This window comes from Aricia agestis, chromosome 12 (genome assembly GCF_905147365.1).
Source record: "Aricia agestis chromosome 12, ilAriAges1.1, whole genome shotgun sequence".
Lineage (NCBI taxonomy): Eukaryota > Metazoa > Arthropoda > Insecta > Lepidoptera > Lycaenidae > Aricia > Aricia agestis.
In genome coordinates, this window is record NC_056417.1 from 8,297,637 (window position 1) to 8,316,552 (window position 18,916).

General features: G+C 37.4%; 1 protein-coding gene across 1 annotated transcript; it reads left to right on the plus strand.

The window, feature by feature from the left end:
* Window positions 1–719: 719 nt before the first annotated feature.
* Window positions 720–17,886, plus strand: LOC121732441 (thioredoxin domain-containing protein 11). Its single transcript, XM_042122317.1, has 12 exons — window positions 720–1,119; window positions 1,324–1,534; window positions 1,844–1,967; window positions 2,062–2,168; window positions 2,397–2,594; window positions 3,131–3,334; window positions 12,285–12,751; window positions 12,998–13,298; window positions 14,711–14,941; window positions 15,338–15,528; window positions 15,883–16,015; window positions 17,514–17,886. Exons 1-12 carry the CDS (start codon window positions 914–916, stop codon window positions 17,784–17,786), a joined length of 2,646 nt encoding a protein of 881 aa, XP_041978251.1. The 5' UTR covers window positions 720–913; the 3' UTR covers window positions 17,787–17,886.
* Window positions 17,887–18,916: the final 1,030 nt, after the last annotated feature.

Genomic DNA, 18,916 nt, shown 5'->3' on the forward strand with positions numbered 1-18,916 from the left:
AATTTTCATTGTAAATAAATAGAATTTTAAATTTATGTGCGTTTTTATTTATTACTAGCTGTACCCGCAACGTCGTTCAGTCCTATTTAAAAGTCTGACCCCTCTATTGCCTTTTAACGACATAATATTGTCATACCATTATTTATTTAACATTGCTTGATGAAACTGGGTCTATATGTATTTGTTATAAGTTTAACGAAGATCATAAAGAGTTAAGCGTTTATCAAATCTTCTTATGTTGCGAATGCCCATGGGCAACGGACAACGGTTGCTTTTCATCAGGTTACCCATTTGCTCGTTTGCCCCCAAATTTTTTTGAAATAAAAATAAGATGTTTCTAAAATAATCTATACGTCATTACTTTCTTCTTACTTGGGAAATCCTTAGTATAGATCAATCATGGTCACCTTAAAGAGCGAGACAAAATACATAAATGACGTCACCCAAGGCCCAATTTTTGGTCTTCAAAAAATGTTCTAAGCGCAGAATCCATGTATTATAAGATTCTTAATTTTACCCTATTTTGCTATAAAAATCATTCCAAAACGCCGTCATCTTTCATGGATGAGTTTTATATTTTCATACCTTCCTCACTTTAAATAAAAAAAAGCCAATGCCAGTTGTCAGTTGTCATTGTCATTCGGCTGACTGCAGCTGTCATATGATTAATCCCAATTCAGGATTTTTATTGTAGTGATTCTACAAATATATACTAGTAATCTGTGGTAGTGATTTTTCGCTTTCCGAACTAATGAACAGGATTTTACAATATTTTTAAGTATGCAAAACTTTGTAAACGTTAAGTGGTTCGTAAATGGATAGTTAATAAGTGAATCATATGTAATTATGATTGAAAATAATACATAATACACTTTTATGTTTGGGATAAACTTTTTGTTTTGAATGACGTGTAATGATTTCAACGGTGGATAGTAAAAAGACTACACAGGGCACGTCATTAAAAACAAACCGGGCTACTAGCGATGAACCAGAGGAGAAAATCAATACGCAAGTGCCCAAACAAAGCAACAGCAGAGACATAACATTCAACATGCTGCTAATAGAAACTGTGTTTTGCATTGTTTTGGCCGTAACAACTTATGGAGCTCTGCATAGTTTGTAAGTTATTTACATTCTAAATATTGCCCGCAACTTAGTATGCACAGAAATTCGTTTATTTCGCGGAAATTGTACAATTTTCCATGCTCAAGTCCATCTAAGGTCCTTACCAAGTACTCCATATCAAATTTAATTAAAACCAGTTTAGCAAATTAAACTTGAAGTTAACATACAACAAAAATTAATTGGTCATTCATATTTCAGCCCTTCTAAAGTATCCAAAGTTCCTCAAGCAGTAAGATTTTTTGATAGAAACTCTGTAGTCAAAGACTGGTATAAGGGTGAGCTGAGTGCAGCGCTGTCTGTCATCAATTCTCAAGATGTGTCTTTTGTCATGTACTATGCCCCGTGGGATGCTGAATCCCAGTATGTTAGAGGAGAGTTTGAGAAGGCTGCCAATGTACTGAATGATAGAGTAAGTTACTATAATTCCTGTCATAAAAATAAATTATTTTATTAAATGTGTATAAAATAAAAGAAACTCAATAATATAGTTTCACCTTGAAACCTGAACTTGGCATTAAAATATTGACACAAATTTCTTATCTTGTGATAGGAAGGACAGGCTGTTGCAGATAGAGCTATGATTACTGAATCTGTTTTTGTTTTTACAGATTTATATTTTGCAAAGTATAATTTTCTTTTTTATGGATTAATTTATTTTCTTAATTTGGGCATTTAATAGAAAATAACTAAAATTATGTGTTTTAATTTCTGATTACAGGTACATTTTTCTGCAATAAATTGTTGGAACCCAGGGAGTGAATGTCGATTACAGCATAGTAAAGTGCCGTCATGGCCTATACTAATAGTGTATAGTGTTACCTCTAGAGGAATTTTGTATAAAGGTATGTTGTAATTTTTTTCTAAATACTATCTAAATAAGTGTCTATTTTATTTAATATGCTTTTAGAAAACGAAATAATATTAATATGATTTTAGGTCCTAGGGATTCAGAGAGTATGATAAGGTTTTTGGAGTTAATCATGAAACCGATGGAAAGAGTCTCAAGCACAGAAGATATTGTTCATTTATTGTCTATTTGTGATGTAAGTTCTCTTAGCATTTGTTTTTGCCATTTTTTTATATTTTAATTAATGATGGTTCATGTTTGACATTAATTGTGCCTACTATAAAGAGCTTTACAATCATAGCGGCAATTTTGGTTATTGGTTATCCATTATAACCTAATCATAACCCAATATTGAGTCCATAAGTCTACAATAAAAAACAAATATTTTATATGTACATTGTTGATTGTTTTATAATATTTTCAGGCAGTGGCCATTGGTTTTACACCACTGACGGAGACATCAAAGTATTACAATGTATGGTTCAGTGTGGCTCTGAAGTCAAAGGAGTATGACACAGTTGGGGAGTTATGTTTTGCCACTGTTACATCTTCGGAGCTAGCACATAGTTTAGGTGTAGATACAATGCCGAGAGCAAGACTGTTACTCTGGAATGAGACTAAGGTATTTATTACATATTTTACAAAAAAAAAAGGAGATAGAGAAGATGTGATTGTTCCAAAACATGAAACACAAAATTTAAGTTAGCTTTAACTTGAAATGCTATTAAATATAGTAGTAAAATTTGATAAATTTTTTTTTTTTATTACATATGAAACCTTAGTAATCAATTTTGCCATTTATCCATACTTCTATACTAATATTATAAACGCTAAAGTGTATCTGTATGTCTGTCTGTCGATTATGCTAAAATTTGGTATGGAGATATGTTTTGATTCCCGGGAAAGACATAGGATACTTTTTATCCCAGGAAAGTGTAAGGTTTCCACTTCTCGCGCGATACAAATGGCGCAACGGCGATTCGGGCGCCGTTTATAATAATAAAAAAGTAACACGCTGCGCTCCAATACAGGTGTTAAAGACGTCGACATGAAAGCTGCAAAATTAAAGTGGGTATATACCAGGCGCATGCATCCTGACCCTTGGGCAAAGGTAAAAAAAAAGACAGTCATCTAAAACAAAAAAAAATCTTATTACAGGAATATAAAATAAGTGAAAATCAAGAATGGAATGATACTGCACTTATTACTTGGGTGCTTGAAAATTTCTCTCAACCAGTTGTGAGAATCATACCAATGTGGAAGAAATCTTTCAGCTTCGGAAGATATGCAGATGGGAATCCAATACTTATATTGTTCACGCCAATGAATCCACTGTATGAAGAAATTCCTGTATATGCATTGGTGAGTATAAATTTAAATTTATTGTGAATATTCTTCTCAGTAACATTTATTTAGGATAATAATAGCCCATTCCCAGTGCCCATTTAAGGTCCTAAGTGTTCTGTGAAGAGAGGTTGCTAGGTCGGATTCGTCACACGACCTATGTTTAGTCAGGACTTAATTTGAATGAAAAAGGCTATAAGTCAAGTAATTTCGATTGTGTCTGCTAATGCTATGAATGGTCTGGCACAGATTCGACATGAGTTACTATGGTGTCAGAAATCTTTGTAAAATAATGCTTGCGTTGCGGTTTGCCAACTGAGAGAGGATTCTGTTCTAAGCGCGAGTTTCTATCGCTAGTCGCTGTGAAAAATATTATCTGCAATTTATATAGCACTTTTAGTTACCATTGTGTGCCACTAGGGGCGCCTCTTAGATCGGATTTTTTACGATGGGATCGGGAATTGCAGCTTAATTAATTCTTCTATTAAAATAACTTAATGAATATCATTTTGAAATTTTCTTTAGGTTGGGTTGCACCAACTAACGACTGGGTTGCACCAACTAACTTTAACTTTAACCTTCACTATAACCGGAAAAATTGACAGATGTCGTATGAGAATATGGGGTGTTTGGACGCCATATTTAACTTTAACTATAACCACGCCTCTGGCCCAACCTTAAACTATAACTGTAACTTTAACTACAATGCAAAATGTCAAATCTTTGGTTAAAGTTAAAAATGGACGCCATCAAGACGCCATATTTAACCATAACCATAGAGCTCGACAAGGTTTTAAATGCACGTGGCGAAAAAAGTGGCATACAAAAATGCCATTTTTGACAGTTCTCCTTTACCAGCAGCGCCCCCGCCCACGTTCATTTATAACCTTGTTGGACCAGCTGTCATCTGTCAATTTCTCCGGTCAAAGTTAAGGTTAAAGTGAAAGTTAAATTTGCCTTAACTATAACCATAACTTTAACTTTAACCACGCCTCTGGTGCAACCCAACTTAAGAGTGGTACTCTGCAAACGATATTTTCTCTACAAATAGCATTGATGTATCAAACAGTATATAATAAGCATTTTCCTACTGTTACACGTCTTTGTTAAGTTGTAGGCAGTGCCGTAAATAGCCTTTTTAGCGCCCTGTGCGAGCTTCTATTTATCTGCATCTTTGTTTTTTAACCGATTTCCAAAAAGGAGGAGGTTATATTATGTTCGGCAGTTGATATTTTTTACTACATTGGGAAACATCTCTGGGGCGTAGCGGGAACTTATCGGGAGCAATTCGAAAAATAAGGATCTGTCTGGTCTGGTCATTCTTGCGCCCCCCAGAGTCTACGCCCTGTGCCTGGGCACCGGTGGCACAGCCCTATTTACGGCACTGGTTGTAGGTATTTTGAAAGGCTCTGATAATTATTTTATTTGGGCAGTTAGTCTTACCAGATAGCCTCAGGCTATCATGAAGTTGTAAACAGAGTTACGGGTTATCTAGCAAAAAATTGTATTAGGTGTCTATTAGTTATGTAATCAGTAATGTTATGTGAACTAAAACTAAACACTTAGGGCTTGTTTCACCACTTCCTGATAAGTGACGAATAGGCTATCTAACAATTAACTTGACAGATCAAGTATGGAGAATCTGTCAAAAAAAAGTTGTGAATAGCCTATTCGACACTTTATCAGAAAGTGGTAAAACAGGCCCTTAATATTTTAACGAACAATTAGCGAAACGATTAGCTAATCAATGTTCTTGTTTGCTAATCAATTTGTCAAGGCGCGTACTTATTAACATAGGCGAGTAAGTTAACACAGAAAAAGTAAAAGGTACTATGTGGAATTGTCGACTTTGAATTCGTAACTTCTACATAATATTATGTAATAAATTATAATAACTCCCACACCGGTTTCGGTGACCGTGGCCAGTTTCATTGAAATCAGGCCAGTTACGCAGGAGTAATTTTTTATTTTATAGTCCCCAAGTATGTGCGCAGTACACAAGAGCACTCTCTATTCCTTCACTCTCATAACCGACTGGCAAGATCAGATGCAGGACCGACTTTTTATATGCCCATCCAACGCATGGATCATCTTACTTGTCAGACAATCAGGTGATAAGCCTGCATTGTCCTAATCAAACTTGGAAATAATATGTTTCCAACGTGGGAATCGAACCCATGACCTCCGAGTCAAGAGCCGCGCTCTATACCTTTAGACCACGGAGGCGTCTAACATTTTACATAACAACATTTACAGGCCGAACCGAATTCTCACAAAGGGAAATATATTATTATTATTTTTAACAAAAAATTAAAACCGACTTCCAAGGTAAAAACAATAATAACATCCTTATAATACGAACTAAAAAGTATTAAATAATTTTTCCTATCTAATAGTGCCTTTTTCCGAATTCGGCTAAAACTCTACTATTTCTGTACTCAATCTTCATCATTTTGAAATCGCCGGCTGCTGCCGCAGCACGCTCGCTGCGCTCGCTCGGCTCCCTCTGTGTTGTGGTCTAAGTTCTAACCTAACCTAACCTACTCTTGGACTTTCTGGATTGTGTTTGTTTTTGTTATGGCGGGGGCTCCCCCCCCTCCCCCCCGCTACGGTATCCGTGGTTAAGTAAGCCTACTGTTAAGTCGTTATCGAACCGCTCATTCCATCATTTTTATCTCTCATTCAGTTATTGGACTGCTCAATTATTTTTTTATTACTGTCCATGTTTTACGGTCGCAATAATTAATCAACCGCCATAAAATTAAATAACTGCTCAATATTTTTTTAAACTGATCATAATAACATCTCAAATATTTAAATAACCGCTCAAAAAATTAGTTCCCATATTATAATAAACGTCATTATCCTAAAACGTATATAAACTACATAATAGAACAAAAGTTCTGATAAAATTTTAATAGTCTAATTCAGCAACTCCACAGAATACACATTTGTACAAGCTACTCTAACTTATCGAAATTATAAATAGTTTCTTTTAAATACATTAACTTATAAGTAGGGAATTATATCGTAAAAGAAACACAAGCACGAATATTTGTTCGTAATTTATTTATTTGACAACTACTTTGCTATATATCCACCAATAAGAGCGTGAATTTGTGTACGAATTCGGACATCTACCGGTCCCTAGCACTTGTAAGTTGTATGACTCGAGCGATCTTTACACGAAATATTTCGAGTGTTTTGAGAATACACAAACTATTAGCAACAAATTATATCGTGCAGGAAACCGGTCTCGAACGCTTCAACTTCCAAGCGGCCACATGTGGTGTACGAATTCGGACATCTATAACCGGTCCCACTCGTTCGACTCGAGCGATCTTTGCACGAAATATTTTGAATGTGAAGTATAATATAAAGTAAAACTAGAGATCGCCCAATGGTCGAAATTCGACCTTAGTTTCAACGACATTAAGAATACTACCTAGTTACCTGTATTTTGTAAAAGAATATTGACTTTATCATATTTTTTTCAACTCTTGTCTCTGGGACTCAGCTGATCTCAGACTGGCCGTGTAAACATTGTTTAATAGTATCTAAGATTCAATAAAAAAAAAACTATAATCCATTTTCAATTTGTCACCTTGTTGTCAACAGACTTCAACCATAAATAAAATAGTATAATTCGTATGTATAGGCTTGTCACTCAAAAATCTGTCATTTTTCCTAGTGTGTGTGTTGTAGTGTGTGTAATGTTTTATTTGATAAAAAAATGTATGATAAAAGCATAATTTCAAAATAATATTAGCTCGATGCCATTCACCATATAAACTATAAGTGTGCAAAATTTCATTCACCTACGTTTCACCATTTTTTGTCAAAAGGGATACAAAGTTTATGGCTCACGTATTAATATATACATATAAAAGAATACACAAACTGTGTTACGCTCGTAAAAATCTCATAATTCGGTATTTTATTCGAAGATGAACTTTTCTCACATCCTGAGAATTGTGCCCCAGGTGCGCGTGGTCTATGGCGCGGGCGGTTGCATACTAAGGCATCGCGCCGCTCGCTTGACAGATGAAGCGAGACCACAAGCGAGACGGCAAACAGTTATTGTACTAATGAACGCTAAACGCAAGACATAAGGTTGAAATTAGGTTATTTTCCAGAATAGTAGGTGAATAATATCTCGGCGATTTCGCGCCGTTTGTATTACTTTGTATGGAAGTGAGACATTTTTTTAATGAAATAAGGGGGCAAACGAGCAAACGGGTCACCTGATGGAAAGCAACTTCCGTCGCCCATGGACACTCGCAGCATCAGAAGAGCTGCAAGTGCGTTGCCGGCCTTTTAAGACGGAACAGGGTAATAGGGGAGGGTAAGGATGGGAAGGGAAGGGAATAGGGTAGGGGATTGGGCCTCCGGTAAACTCACTCACTCGGCGAAACACAGCGCAAGCGCTGTTTCACGCCGGTTTTCTGTGAGAACGTGGTATTTCTCCAGTCGAGCCGGCCCATTCGTGCCGAAGCATGGCTCTCCCACGTATATCCCTCGGAGCCATGCATGTACTTACTTGTATTATCGAAGCAGCTTACTTCTCAAAGTAATGTCAAATGTGTGCCTTACGCTCTGGAGTTAAGGCTGAACTTGTTATGTTTAATTTTGATGACATTGGTGACCCTGACGTGGTAATGATGATGATGATGATGAATTTAATTTGCATAGTAGCATATGCTTTCAGTTCTTAAAACAGCGCCTTAACCCGCGAACTTGTATTTATAAGGAATCCGGAGTTCTCTTAGTATCTTCGGAACCATAGTGTACCTCGGTGCAAAATCTTGCGTTTTGGTAGCATATGCTTAGGATGCTTCTTATAAAACCAAAATCACCATATGTTTCCATATAAATTTAGAGGAGTTCCCTCGATTACTCATGGATCCCATCATCAGGTCACCACTTTTGTGAACATGGTACCAAATTGGAGTAAAACTTAATACAACAAAACAAAAATTTCGAAAATCGGTTCACAAACGGCGGAGTAATCTTTGAACATACACAAATAAAAAATAAAAAAAATCCACAGCCGAACATATAACCTCCTCCTTTTTGGAAGTCGGTTAAAAACTAGAAGAAAAGCGTAGTGCATGCGTTTTTCTAAAGTATTATAATCCATAAATTCTCTATTATAATTCCAAAAATAATAATCTATACTAATATTATAATTGCGAAAGTATCTCTGTCTGTCTGTCTGTCTCGCTTTCACGCCAAAACTACCGAACCGATTGTAATGAAATTTTGTATACAGATAGTCTAAAGCCTGAAAAAGGACATAGGCTCCTTTTTTTACTGGAAAAAAGCGTTGTAAGGGGGTGAAAATGCGTAAATTTGTTCAAATAAAAATACAATTATTAAAAAAACATGTATTGATTGTAAACTTAATTAGAAATGCAAACCAGGGTTTCAAATACTTAATATACATCTTACGGGAGTTTGCAGTCCGGGGCTCCTTGAACTCCCTTCATGACAGCCACACTCTCTACGATAGGCTCCAGCTCGGCAGCCGACACCAAGCTCCTCGACAACAGAACAGCGGAACCGCTCGGGCAGATAGCAGCCAGGAGTTTGCCGTTTCCTAGGTCCCTGTGCACCACCTTGTCCTGAGATTCCTTCTGGCAGTCGACTATGACCTGAGTGGCGCCAGCACCGTACAAGTATCGCTTCACCTGGAACTTGTCGTTGGAGTATTCAACTTCGTAGATAGTTTTGTCCTGCGGCAGTGCTACCTTGCAGTCTTTGATGTCCGACGCGGACACCTCCTTGAAAGAAGATTTTCCGCATTTTTCCATAGTTTCCAGGGTCGGTGGCCAGTAGTAGATTGGGAACCAGTCGCCCAGGACGTTCTTCATGTCGAATTCGGCACCAGATTGGTACTTCTTGAGGCATAGTTCCTCGGCTTGCTTGGGGTCTAAGGCGTTAGAGAGTACACTTGACACGCAGAGTAGAGCGAAACTGAGGCACACGAGGGAATTCATCTTGACCGGCGAGTCTCGAATGGTATGAGATGTTTTTGGAGAGCTCGGTGTTTTTATATCCAGATACAAAGTAATTAAGATAGTCTCAGGCTATCATTCACCTAGTGATACAGGTCACCTAGGGTTATCTCTATGATATAGGTAGTAGCATCAAAAATTTCCATTTCCTTCCATTCTGCAGCATTGTTGTTAAATTGATAAAACCTACGTGCTTATTAAAACATGCGAATTTAACTTTAAAATTAGATATTAAAATAGTGTGTATATATAATAAAGATATGAAAATATAATAATAGTGTGTAATAGTGTAAATAACCAAGTGATGATAACAGTGTTTTAAATTATTAAATTTAAAACACTGTTATCATCACTTGGATACTAAAAACGTTTAATTAACTGTGAAATTAGTGTAAACAGTCAGTAGGTACTCCCAAATTAATAATGCGCATGAAAATCTCCCCTAATTGTCGTAATCACGAAAACACCCGAATCTATGAAACGTAAGAGCCCCAAACAATGCACTTGCATTTTACAGCTTGTTCAAAGGAAATAGAAGTAAATATCATATAGCCGCTGCCTGTAAGCTGTCGCCGGTCCGTCAATAATGGGGTTTATTGACGGACAGCCTTAAGTGCTCTCACCGGGAAGCCATCGCGGCGTTACCATGATAACGTCCAAGCAACGTCAGACGCCTCTATGTGCAATAAAGTTAACTAGAGATCGCCCAATGGTCGAAATTCGACCTTAGTTTCAACGACATTAGGAATATAATTTTTTTTCAACTCTTGTCTCTGGGACTTAGCTGATCTCAGACTGGCCGTGTAAGCATTGTCTAATAGTATCTTAGATTCAATAAAAAAAAATAGAATCCATTTTCAATTTGTCAACTTGTTGTCAACATTGTTGTCAACAGACTTCAACCATAAATAAAAGAGTATAATTCGTATGTATAGGCTTGTCACTCAAAATCTGTCATTTCTCATGTGTGTGTGTTGTAGTGTGTGTAATGTTTTATTTGTTAAAAAAATGTATGATAAAAGCATAATTTCAAAATAATATTAGTTCGATGCACTCATTCACCATATAAACTATAACTGTGCAAAATTTCATGCACCTACGTTTCCCCATTTTTCGTAAAAAGGGTTACAAAGTTTTTCGTTCGCGTATTAATATTATGATATACCTAGCGGAATAGAGAAACAAAGGCCTGAGCAAGAGAGATGTCACTATCAGTAACACTGCGTGGTAAAAAGAGACGTGTGATACATGACAGCAGCACTCTTTTTTTGACGTCCAGTCGGCACGTGCCGCACTTTGACAATTTAATCTCATAGAATTCATGTTCAATCATGCTTGTGTAAGTGTATACGTACACATATTTTTCACACAGATGAAAACCAATTTTGGTTACGTTTGACAGCTCGAGATTGTTGCTCTATTCCGCTAGGTATATTAATTCCGCTAGGTATATTAACTTTATGGTCGCTGCAAAGCGCTGTTTTTCTTAAAGTTAAGTTTAAAACAGCGCTTACAGTGACGTCTTCCGACGCTCGGAAAATACGACCGTTGTCGAAATTACAAAAATTTCTATGCGCATTATCCATACTATATATAATATTATAAATGCGAAAGTATCTCTGTCTGTCTGTCTGTCTCGCTTTCACGCCAAAAGTACTGAACCGATTGCAATGAAATTTTGTACACAGATATTCTAGAGCCTGAGAAAGGACATAGGCTACATTTTGATGTGGGAAAATATCTTATTTCCATGAAAATATCGATGAAAATTAATTCGCATTGTAGTTCTTACATGTGACAGCAGATGTCGTTTTTATTGCCGATGGCGCGTGGTCAGCGCTCATCCCGGGGGTCCTGGGTTCGAGTCCCGCAGGCGGAACAAAAGGTTTTAATGTTCCTGGGTCTTGGATGTGTATTAAATATTATATAATATGTATCATAATAATATTTCAAAAATCTTAAATATATTTTATGTATAATATTATAAAAAATCCAGAAATATATAGCTGCAATGAACATTTTAGTTCTAATATATGACATAGATGGCGTTTTATTTTTTACTTCATTGTAATATAGAACTAATCATACTTATTATGTTTTTGTTTATAGTTTTTAATACGTTAGAATATTATGTTTAATAATATTATCACTTGGTATAATAATAATCAATCTATCTTATCTTATAGAATTCCTACTGCATTTCTAATATATGTGACAAGTTGACAACAGAAGGCGCTCCAAAATAACCGTTCGAGTGTACCGTGTTGGCCTATTAAATTCCATCCAGAAAATATATCAATGCAATGAACATTTTATATTCTAATATATGAAAACAGATGGCGCTTTTTACTTCATTGATAACAGAACTAATCATACCTACTTTATTATATTTTAATGTTTTTATGCATATAACTAGCTGTTGCCCGCGATTTCGTCCGCGTGGACTTTAGTTTATAGCGCGCGGTGTCAACAAAATTTGTGTCAAAATTAAAAACTTCCAAAAATTCATAATAGATAATTCTAAATAAGCTTTAAAATTTGGCATAAAATATAAAGTTTAATATAAAAAAATTAAATACTTATTGTGTGCATACTGCACAGCTGTTTTGATTTAAGGGGTACCAGGATTTTTTTATGAAAGCTTTTGACACCAATTTTGTTGACATCGCGCGCTATAAACTGAAGTCCACGCGGACGAAGTCGCGGGCAACAGCTAGTCATTTATATCACTTTGGGAACACTGTATATAAATTGGCCAGTTCATCTGGATTCTGGTCTATAAAAACCTGTAATGTAGTTTTAGATATTGATATTTTGTTAAGATGCAGACTGCAGAGATTTCAAAGAAGAATAAAGAGACATAAGACATGCCTTTAAATGAACTACATTTTTAATTTATACAGATTAACTTATTATTTATTAAACTATAAAATTTCAACAATTTGTTTCAGTTAAGAGAAGTCGCCATGGAGTATTATAACTGTAAGAGCAACGTCACTTTCCAATGGACAGCGGAATTAGGGAAGCTACAACAAATACAACGACTGATTTACCAGCAAAAGAACTTGTTTAAACCGTGCCAAGCTAGTTACGACAAACCAGCGAAAGTCACACAAACCAGTAAAAAACAATTCATAACAGAATATAATAAGAACCCGTGGTATAATGTTACACAGAACAATATGAAAAATGAAATGTTCGACTACATTTTTAAACATGGCCTGGCTATATCCAAATTGATTGAGAATTCCAACGAGAAATCCGCTTTCTGGAATACGATGGGATTTCTAGATCAGTGCGGGTACGAAAAATCCTTGCCAGCTGAGAAAAGTTACTATGATAGGTATGAGAAATGTCAGACATTGGAAGAACATCTACAGCGTGATTTTGATTTCAATGTGGATGATAAAGATGATGAGTAAGTATTTAATTTTATAATATTTACATAACAGTGCCCGTGAAATCAATTCAAGACATTAACATCTAAAATTTAAACGTTTTAGCGCATACATTTACGTATTGTCTTCTTTATTATATTTTAACAGATTACCAAAAAAAGTTAAGTTTTTATAATATTATGTTATTTGTTGCAAACTTTGGTTGAAAAACTAAAAACGTCTTTGTGTTGCCAGCTTATTAAGATTATTATATTAATTTGTCATAGGATAGAAACAACAATGCTGCCTTTAGAAGACGACCCTCTATCCGCTGAGAATCTGGTTCGGGGCCATATCAGGCATTATTGTAAGCTAATGCATTACGCGTACAAGCTCACACCTACAGTTTACCCTGCCAAAGTGAAAAGCGGCAATATAACGCATTTAGATGGACTGTCCTGCGCGACAAATAGTTCATTGTATTTCATTGCATTGGATAGCGTGAGGAACTATCATTTCGCCGAAGCCCTCGGTGTTGATATTAAAAATAAGAAGGATATGACGGCTGTGATTATATTAGATAGCAAGGTTTGTACCTGTTTTTATTAATGTCTATTAGGGAGATCGCAGACGGCACACTTTTTGTGTGATCGAGTCTGCGGCGCACATACAGTCTGCCTAGCGCGGCCATGCAGACTGTATACGTGCGCCGCAGACTCGATCACACAAAAAGTGTGCCGTCTGCGATCTTCCTAAGTGTTTAAACACACTAGGCTGAAAAAACGCGGCCGAAGTTCGGCATGATTACGCCTGCAATGTATTTCAAATTACCGATGACACACCATGCCGAAATTACGTCGCGTTTTATTGTCTGCGTTTGACATTGCTGACATAATCATGCCGAGCTTCGGCCGCGTAACTTTGGCATGGTGTGTTTAGCAACGATATCAAAATACTTGGATACGACGTATGCCGTCAAAACTGTAGCAATGTTTTTGCATGCAAAATGTGTATCGAGAAAATATTGTCGTCCTTTTTTGTCTTACAGTAATAGCATATACTACTTTCTCTTTCGCTCATTTTACGCTTTAATCGAATCGAGAAAATATTGTCGTCCTTTTTTGTCTTACAGTAATATCATATACTACTTTCTCTTTTGCTCATTTTACGCTTCGCTTTGATTTTTCTCTTAAAATCGAAGACAATAATTTAAATATTAATAAAATCTTAGTAATTACATGTGAAATATTACACCTTTGGCTTTATTTGTATTCCTCGTTTTGTTACTGCACTGTCGAAAGGCAAATGACGGCATTCTGGAGCGAAATGTAGCGAAAAACAACGCGGTAATTAATGAATTAAACACGTCCGGCTGTTACCGCGTCCTAAGGCACACTGCTCTCAGATGAGTGAGCTCACTCATTTCGAGGGTGACAAATTTTCGCGCTGACGATTGTATGGAATGCCTTTTCTAACGTTCTAATTCTATGGTGTTTAGACCATAAAGTTAATATACCTAGCGGAATAGAGCAACAATCGCGAGCTGTCAAACGAAACCGAAATTGGTTTTCATCTGTGTGAAAAATATGTGTACCGTGTATACACTTACACAAGCTTGACTGAACATAAATTCTATGAGATTAAATTATCAACGTGCGGCACGTGCCGACTGGACGTCAAAAAAAGAGTGCTGCTGTCATTTATCACACGTCTCTTTTTACCACGCAGTGTTACTGATAGTGACATCTCTCTTGCTCAGGCCTTTGTTTCTCTATTCCACTAGGTATATTAACTTTATGGTTTAGACCGAAAGCCGAAATTACGCGGCGGAAATTAAGTTGCGTTAAATGCACGTACGTGCGTGCCACTTTGCGTACACGTCTTGCGTCATGCGTGCATGTACGCAAATTATACACCTACTTGCGTGCTTATTTGCGTACACGCTTTGCTTGCGTGTACACTTGACATATTTATTAATGGATCATGTGATTTTATTTCAGCAAGAGAGTCAATATGTTCTCTCAAAGGAATACAGTGCTCAGTCTGTAAGGGAATTTATTTACAACTTTACTAGAAGTAATCTAAAAAGGTCTCTTCGCACTCACGTGCAGGACGCTAAACACACGCACTATTTCGGATCGAGCGGCAACGCCGATATTACAGGGAACTTAACGGTTATACAGGATCTGACGACACGCACTTTTAGAAAATTCATAAGAACTCCAGGAACGGTAAGTAGGTTTATTTTTTTTTGTAGATAATTAAAAAAAATATCATGAGTTTGATTTAGTATCAACAATAAGTGCGGCAACAACCTCTGTCCAATTCAATAAAACTGCTCATGTATATGTCTTTTTCATATGTTACATAATTAAATTTTCATCAAATCTCTAGCACACGGCGACTTTTTGTAACAATTCTATCACGCCTTTAGCAAACGCGCGACCGTGTTACAGCGGGAAGAAAACGGATGGAGGAAGTTTTTCTGGTATTTTAGTGCCGTTATAGAATCGAGTTTGGATAAGCGCCCCGTGTGGCAAGACACACAGCTAGCATGCATATTATCGGTATAACTGCATGTTGTACACATAAAAATAATATTACTGAGTCAATAACTTTGTTCTCAGTTGAAGCTGTTAGGCGTGTGCGGCGGCGCATGCGGCGCGCACGTGACGCGCGCGCTCGTGTCTGCGGCGCGGCTGCTGCGCTCTTGCGGCGTGGCGGCGGCGCCGGCGCGGCTGGACGCGGCGCGACACGACCTGCCCTGGGCCTACACCTCCAGTGTCTATCCCGTGCTGCACGTGTTCCCCGCTGACGCGTGAGTGCCGACTGGACCTATGTTATTTGGTTGGGCTATGTTAGCCGTGTCTGAATTTAACCCGGCCAAATGACATAGCTGTCAGCAAACTCAGAGAAGTTTATTCAAAGGTAGATGCACCTACTACCTACGTAATTTGGTCACGTTATGTCAAAGCCAGCCGATCACGACCAGTATTTAATTGACACAACCAGACCAAATGATCCGTTATATTCTGATGAGGTCCGCCATATTCTATCTATAAATTAATTTCTCTATGGTACTTCCTATACCCATACATACATACATGGGATATTTAAATAGAAGGTAACTTAAACAAGTTTATCAAGTGAGTTTTCCATGTTATCGTTTCAGCGACGAGGCGGAGAGTCGCGTGTACCCGTCCCACGTACGCGTGTCTGCGGGCGGGCTGACGGCACTCGCGCTGCGCTCGCTGCCCGCGCCGCGCCGCCTGCGCGTGCGCCTCGCCTTGTGCGCGCTGCCCGCTGTGAGTTACTAGAGTGTTACGCACTACTTGAGTGCCTGTTCAGATGAGGCGTTTTTCATTTCAATTTCTATTGTATCCAGATACCGCGTTTTACTTGCGTTACTACGCTGGGAGGGATCCAGCCAGTTACTCAATTTTAATCATCAAATACGTCCAACGCAACGTACTCGCGCGTAGTACAATGTGTCTAGCATGCGCATTACGAAAAAATTTTGTCTACATGTTTTCTCGATGTTTGATGGTTTGTTTCTTCATCTCTATAATTGACCCTAACATAACATGATTTTTCTCGTGTTTGTCGTCAAAATTAGAGATAATTGTGTTTTTTTTTTTTAATCTGTGCCATTTTTGTCTACGAACGAACCCGTTCTGTTGAGATTTTGACATTATTCGCGAGAGATATATTATTATGTCGATATCAACAATATCGATATATCTCGTCGTACGCATGCTAGGCCAACTGGACGCGGCAATGGCACCCAAGTATCTCGACTCGAGCGATGCTCGTGCGTTAAACGGGTGAGTCGAGAGTCCCGCTCATTGCACGCGTTTTACGCGCGAGTAAGGAAACCCGCGTAGGCATATTGACAGGATATATGTAGCTCTATAGTTTGTGCGTTTTAAGATGATATGCGTGACACATTATAATTGACAATAGTAGGCAAGTTACCTAACAAAAATTAATCGATAATTTAAAAATATCGAATCACTTCGTAAAGGAATTGCAATCGAAATTATCGATTTCGTACTGACATTTCAGTGGTGCCGGCGATTTAAGATGGCCGCCCTTTTTTATCGATTTGATTTCGATTCAACAGTGTCAATCTCTATTGACATAGGTTCCGTTTCATGCATCTGACATTTTTCAAATGTTTTCGTAACAATAATATTATACTCCTGTTTCACAGTTAATAATATAATTTTATATTAATAAGTTAGCATTTCGCAATTTTTTATTTTTATTCATTTACAATAATTATAGGAAACTTTTTGTAGATGGAATATAATTTATTACATTTTTTTTGTTTTCTTGTAAAAAAAATCCGTAGCAAGGAATATGAGAACTGTCACCCATATCATCTTAAAACGCACAAACTATAGTATCTCGGGTACGCGCGAGAGTGGACGGGTGTGAGGACTCGCGCGTAAAACGCCTCATCTGGACAGGCACTTAGATATAAAATGTTTTATCCTGTTCTATAGTCTTTTGAAATGTGATAGACGAGGGAAAACTTGTTAAAATATTTTTATCGGTGAGGGGATAAAGTCGTAAAATCAGTTAGTGGTCTTTACTTATACGTATAAACTATAAACTATTGCAACATTTTGGCCAAATTTTGTATGGTGCTAGTTTAGGTTCGAGTACAGTGTTCTTTGGAGTTTGGAATATCATATTTACTAGCTTTACTCTTTTTACATATTTCGCAAATAAAACTTAGTTGTATGGATACAAACATGTAGATATTGTCATTAGTTACCAGTTTATATATTTTTACAGGAACAATTCGAGAAAAAGAAATGTTTGAGAGACTTGAGACATCACATCGCGGCGCTCATAAGTCGCAATTTAAAAAGTTGGCGGCGGACGGACGTGCGACAGCTCAAGGACTCATTATTCAGAAGACTGGTCCACTTGCACCGAGTCTCTCTGTACATCAGTGTGCTACACCACGATGATCTCAAAAGCAACAAAAGACAGGAACTTCTCGTGCAGGCCCTGAATACTCTAGCTGACAATTGGAATAACGACGCGCAAAAAATCACAAGATAATCGCATTCCGCGATGTTGTAAATACTGTACATTGCTCATTTATATTAACTTAAATGTTGTTTATTTTTAGATCTTCAAAAATTTTAAATGTTGCTGGCAATGTATTTGTTTGATTTCAAAAAGGGCAAAAACGACATTGCACACGCTGTAGTATCAAAAGGCCGTGCCGCGTAGTGCGGTTACCTTTAATAATAAAAACATTAAGGTAACGTTTTGGACAAAGTTTGCTTTTCTTAGTCTGCCATATTATGAAAGTCATAATATGAAAAAAAGCCAGAGGATCCTAATGTTATTCATTGTGTAAATATTTGATTAGCAAAGACCTAAAAATGTTAGGAAGCTTAGTAAAATAACCTTTTTTTTTTTTTTTTTTTTAACGGGCTTTGGCCCACCACACATTCCCACCACTGTATCTCCTGTGTCGCCAGGATCGACAGCGGCATCCAACCACGAAAACCCTTTGATATGATCTCAGGGAGCCCGAGGGACATGCTAAAGCTGTCTTGGGACCCGCAACGAAATTAATCAGAAGAAAATAGGAGGAGTAGGAAGAATTCCAGATTCCCTCCCCAATATAAAGCGGGAGACAGCACAAAGTTGCAGTGACCGAAAGTCAAAGAACTGAAGGGGAGAAGCACCACGGGAATTTAACGTTAATAATAATAGTAACTACTATGCTACAGCTAAATTAATTTATTGTGTTAGACTGTTGCCAATAGTAATTGTGACAAAAACGCTTGAAGGCACGGAAGTTCCTAGCGCTGTCCACGAGATCACCGTAGTATGCGACACCAGATGTGCAGAGTAGGTTGTTTAGCATTGTAGTTCTTTCGTCCTGCCAGAGACTGCACTCCCAGAGAACATGATGAGCTGTTTGTTCAAACATGTTGCCTTCGGTCGAGCACTCGCACATGGGTGATGCTACCAGATTAAATCCGTAGAGTTTGGCCTTAAAATTTCCATGACCGGTCAGGAATTGAGAAACGCAGTGATCAATATCCATCCAATGTTTGGATAGTCGTTCACGAATATTAGGGAAAAAATTATAAAGATGTCGCCCTTTGGTGGAACAGTCCCAACGCGTCTGCCATTCGGAGATTAGGCTTTGCAAAGAGTTTTCTAAAGGTTCA

Coding starts and splice junctions, on each gene's coding strand:
- LOC121732441 (XM_042122317.1), top strand. CDS start 914: ATGATTTCAACGGTGGATAGTAAAAAGACTACACAGGGCACGTCATTA. Junction 1,120..1,323: donor TATGGAGCTCTGCATAGTTT/GTAAGTTATTTA, acceptor TTCATATTTCAG/CCCTTCTAAAGTATCCAAAG. Junction 13,299..14,710: donor TGATTATATTAGATAGCAAG/GTTTGTACCTGT, acceptor ATTTTATTTCAG/CAAGAGAGTCAATATGTTCT.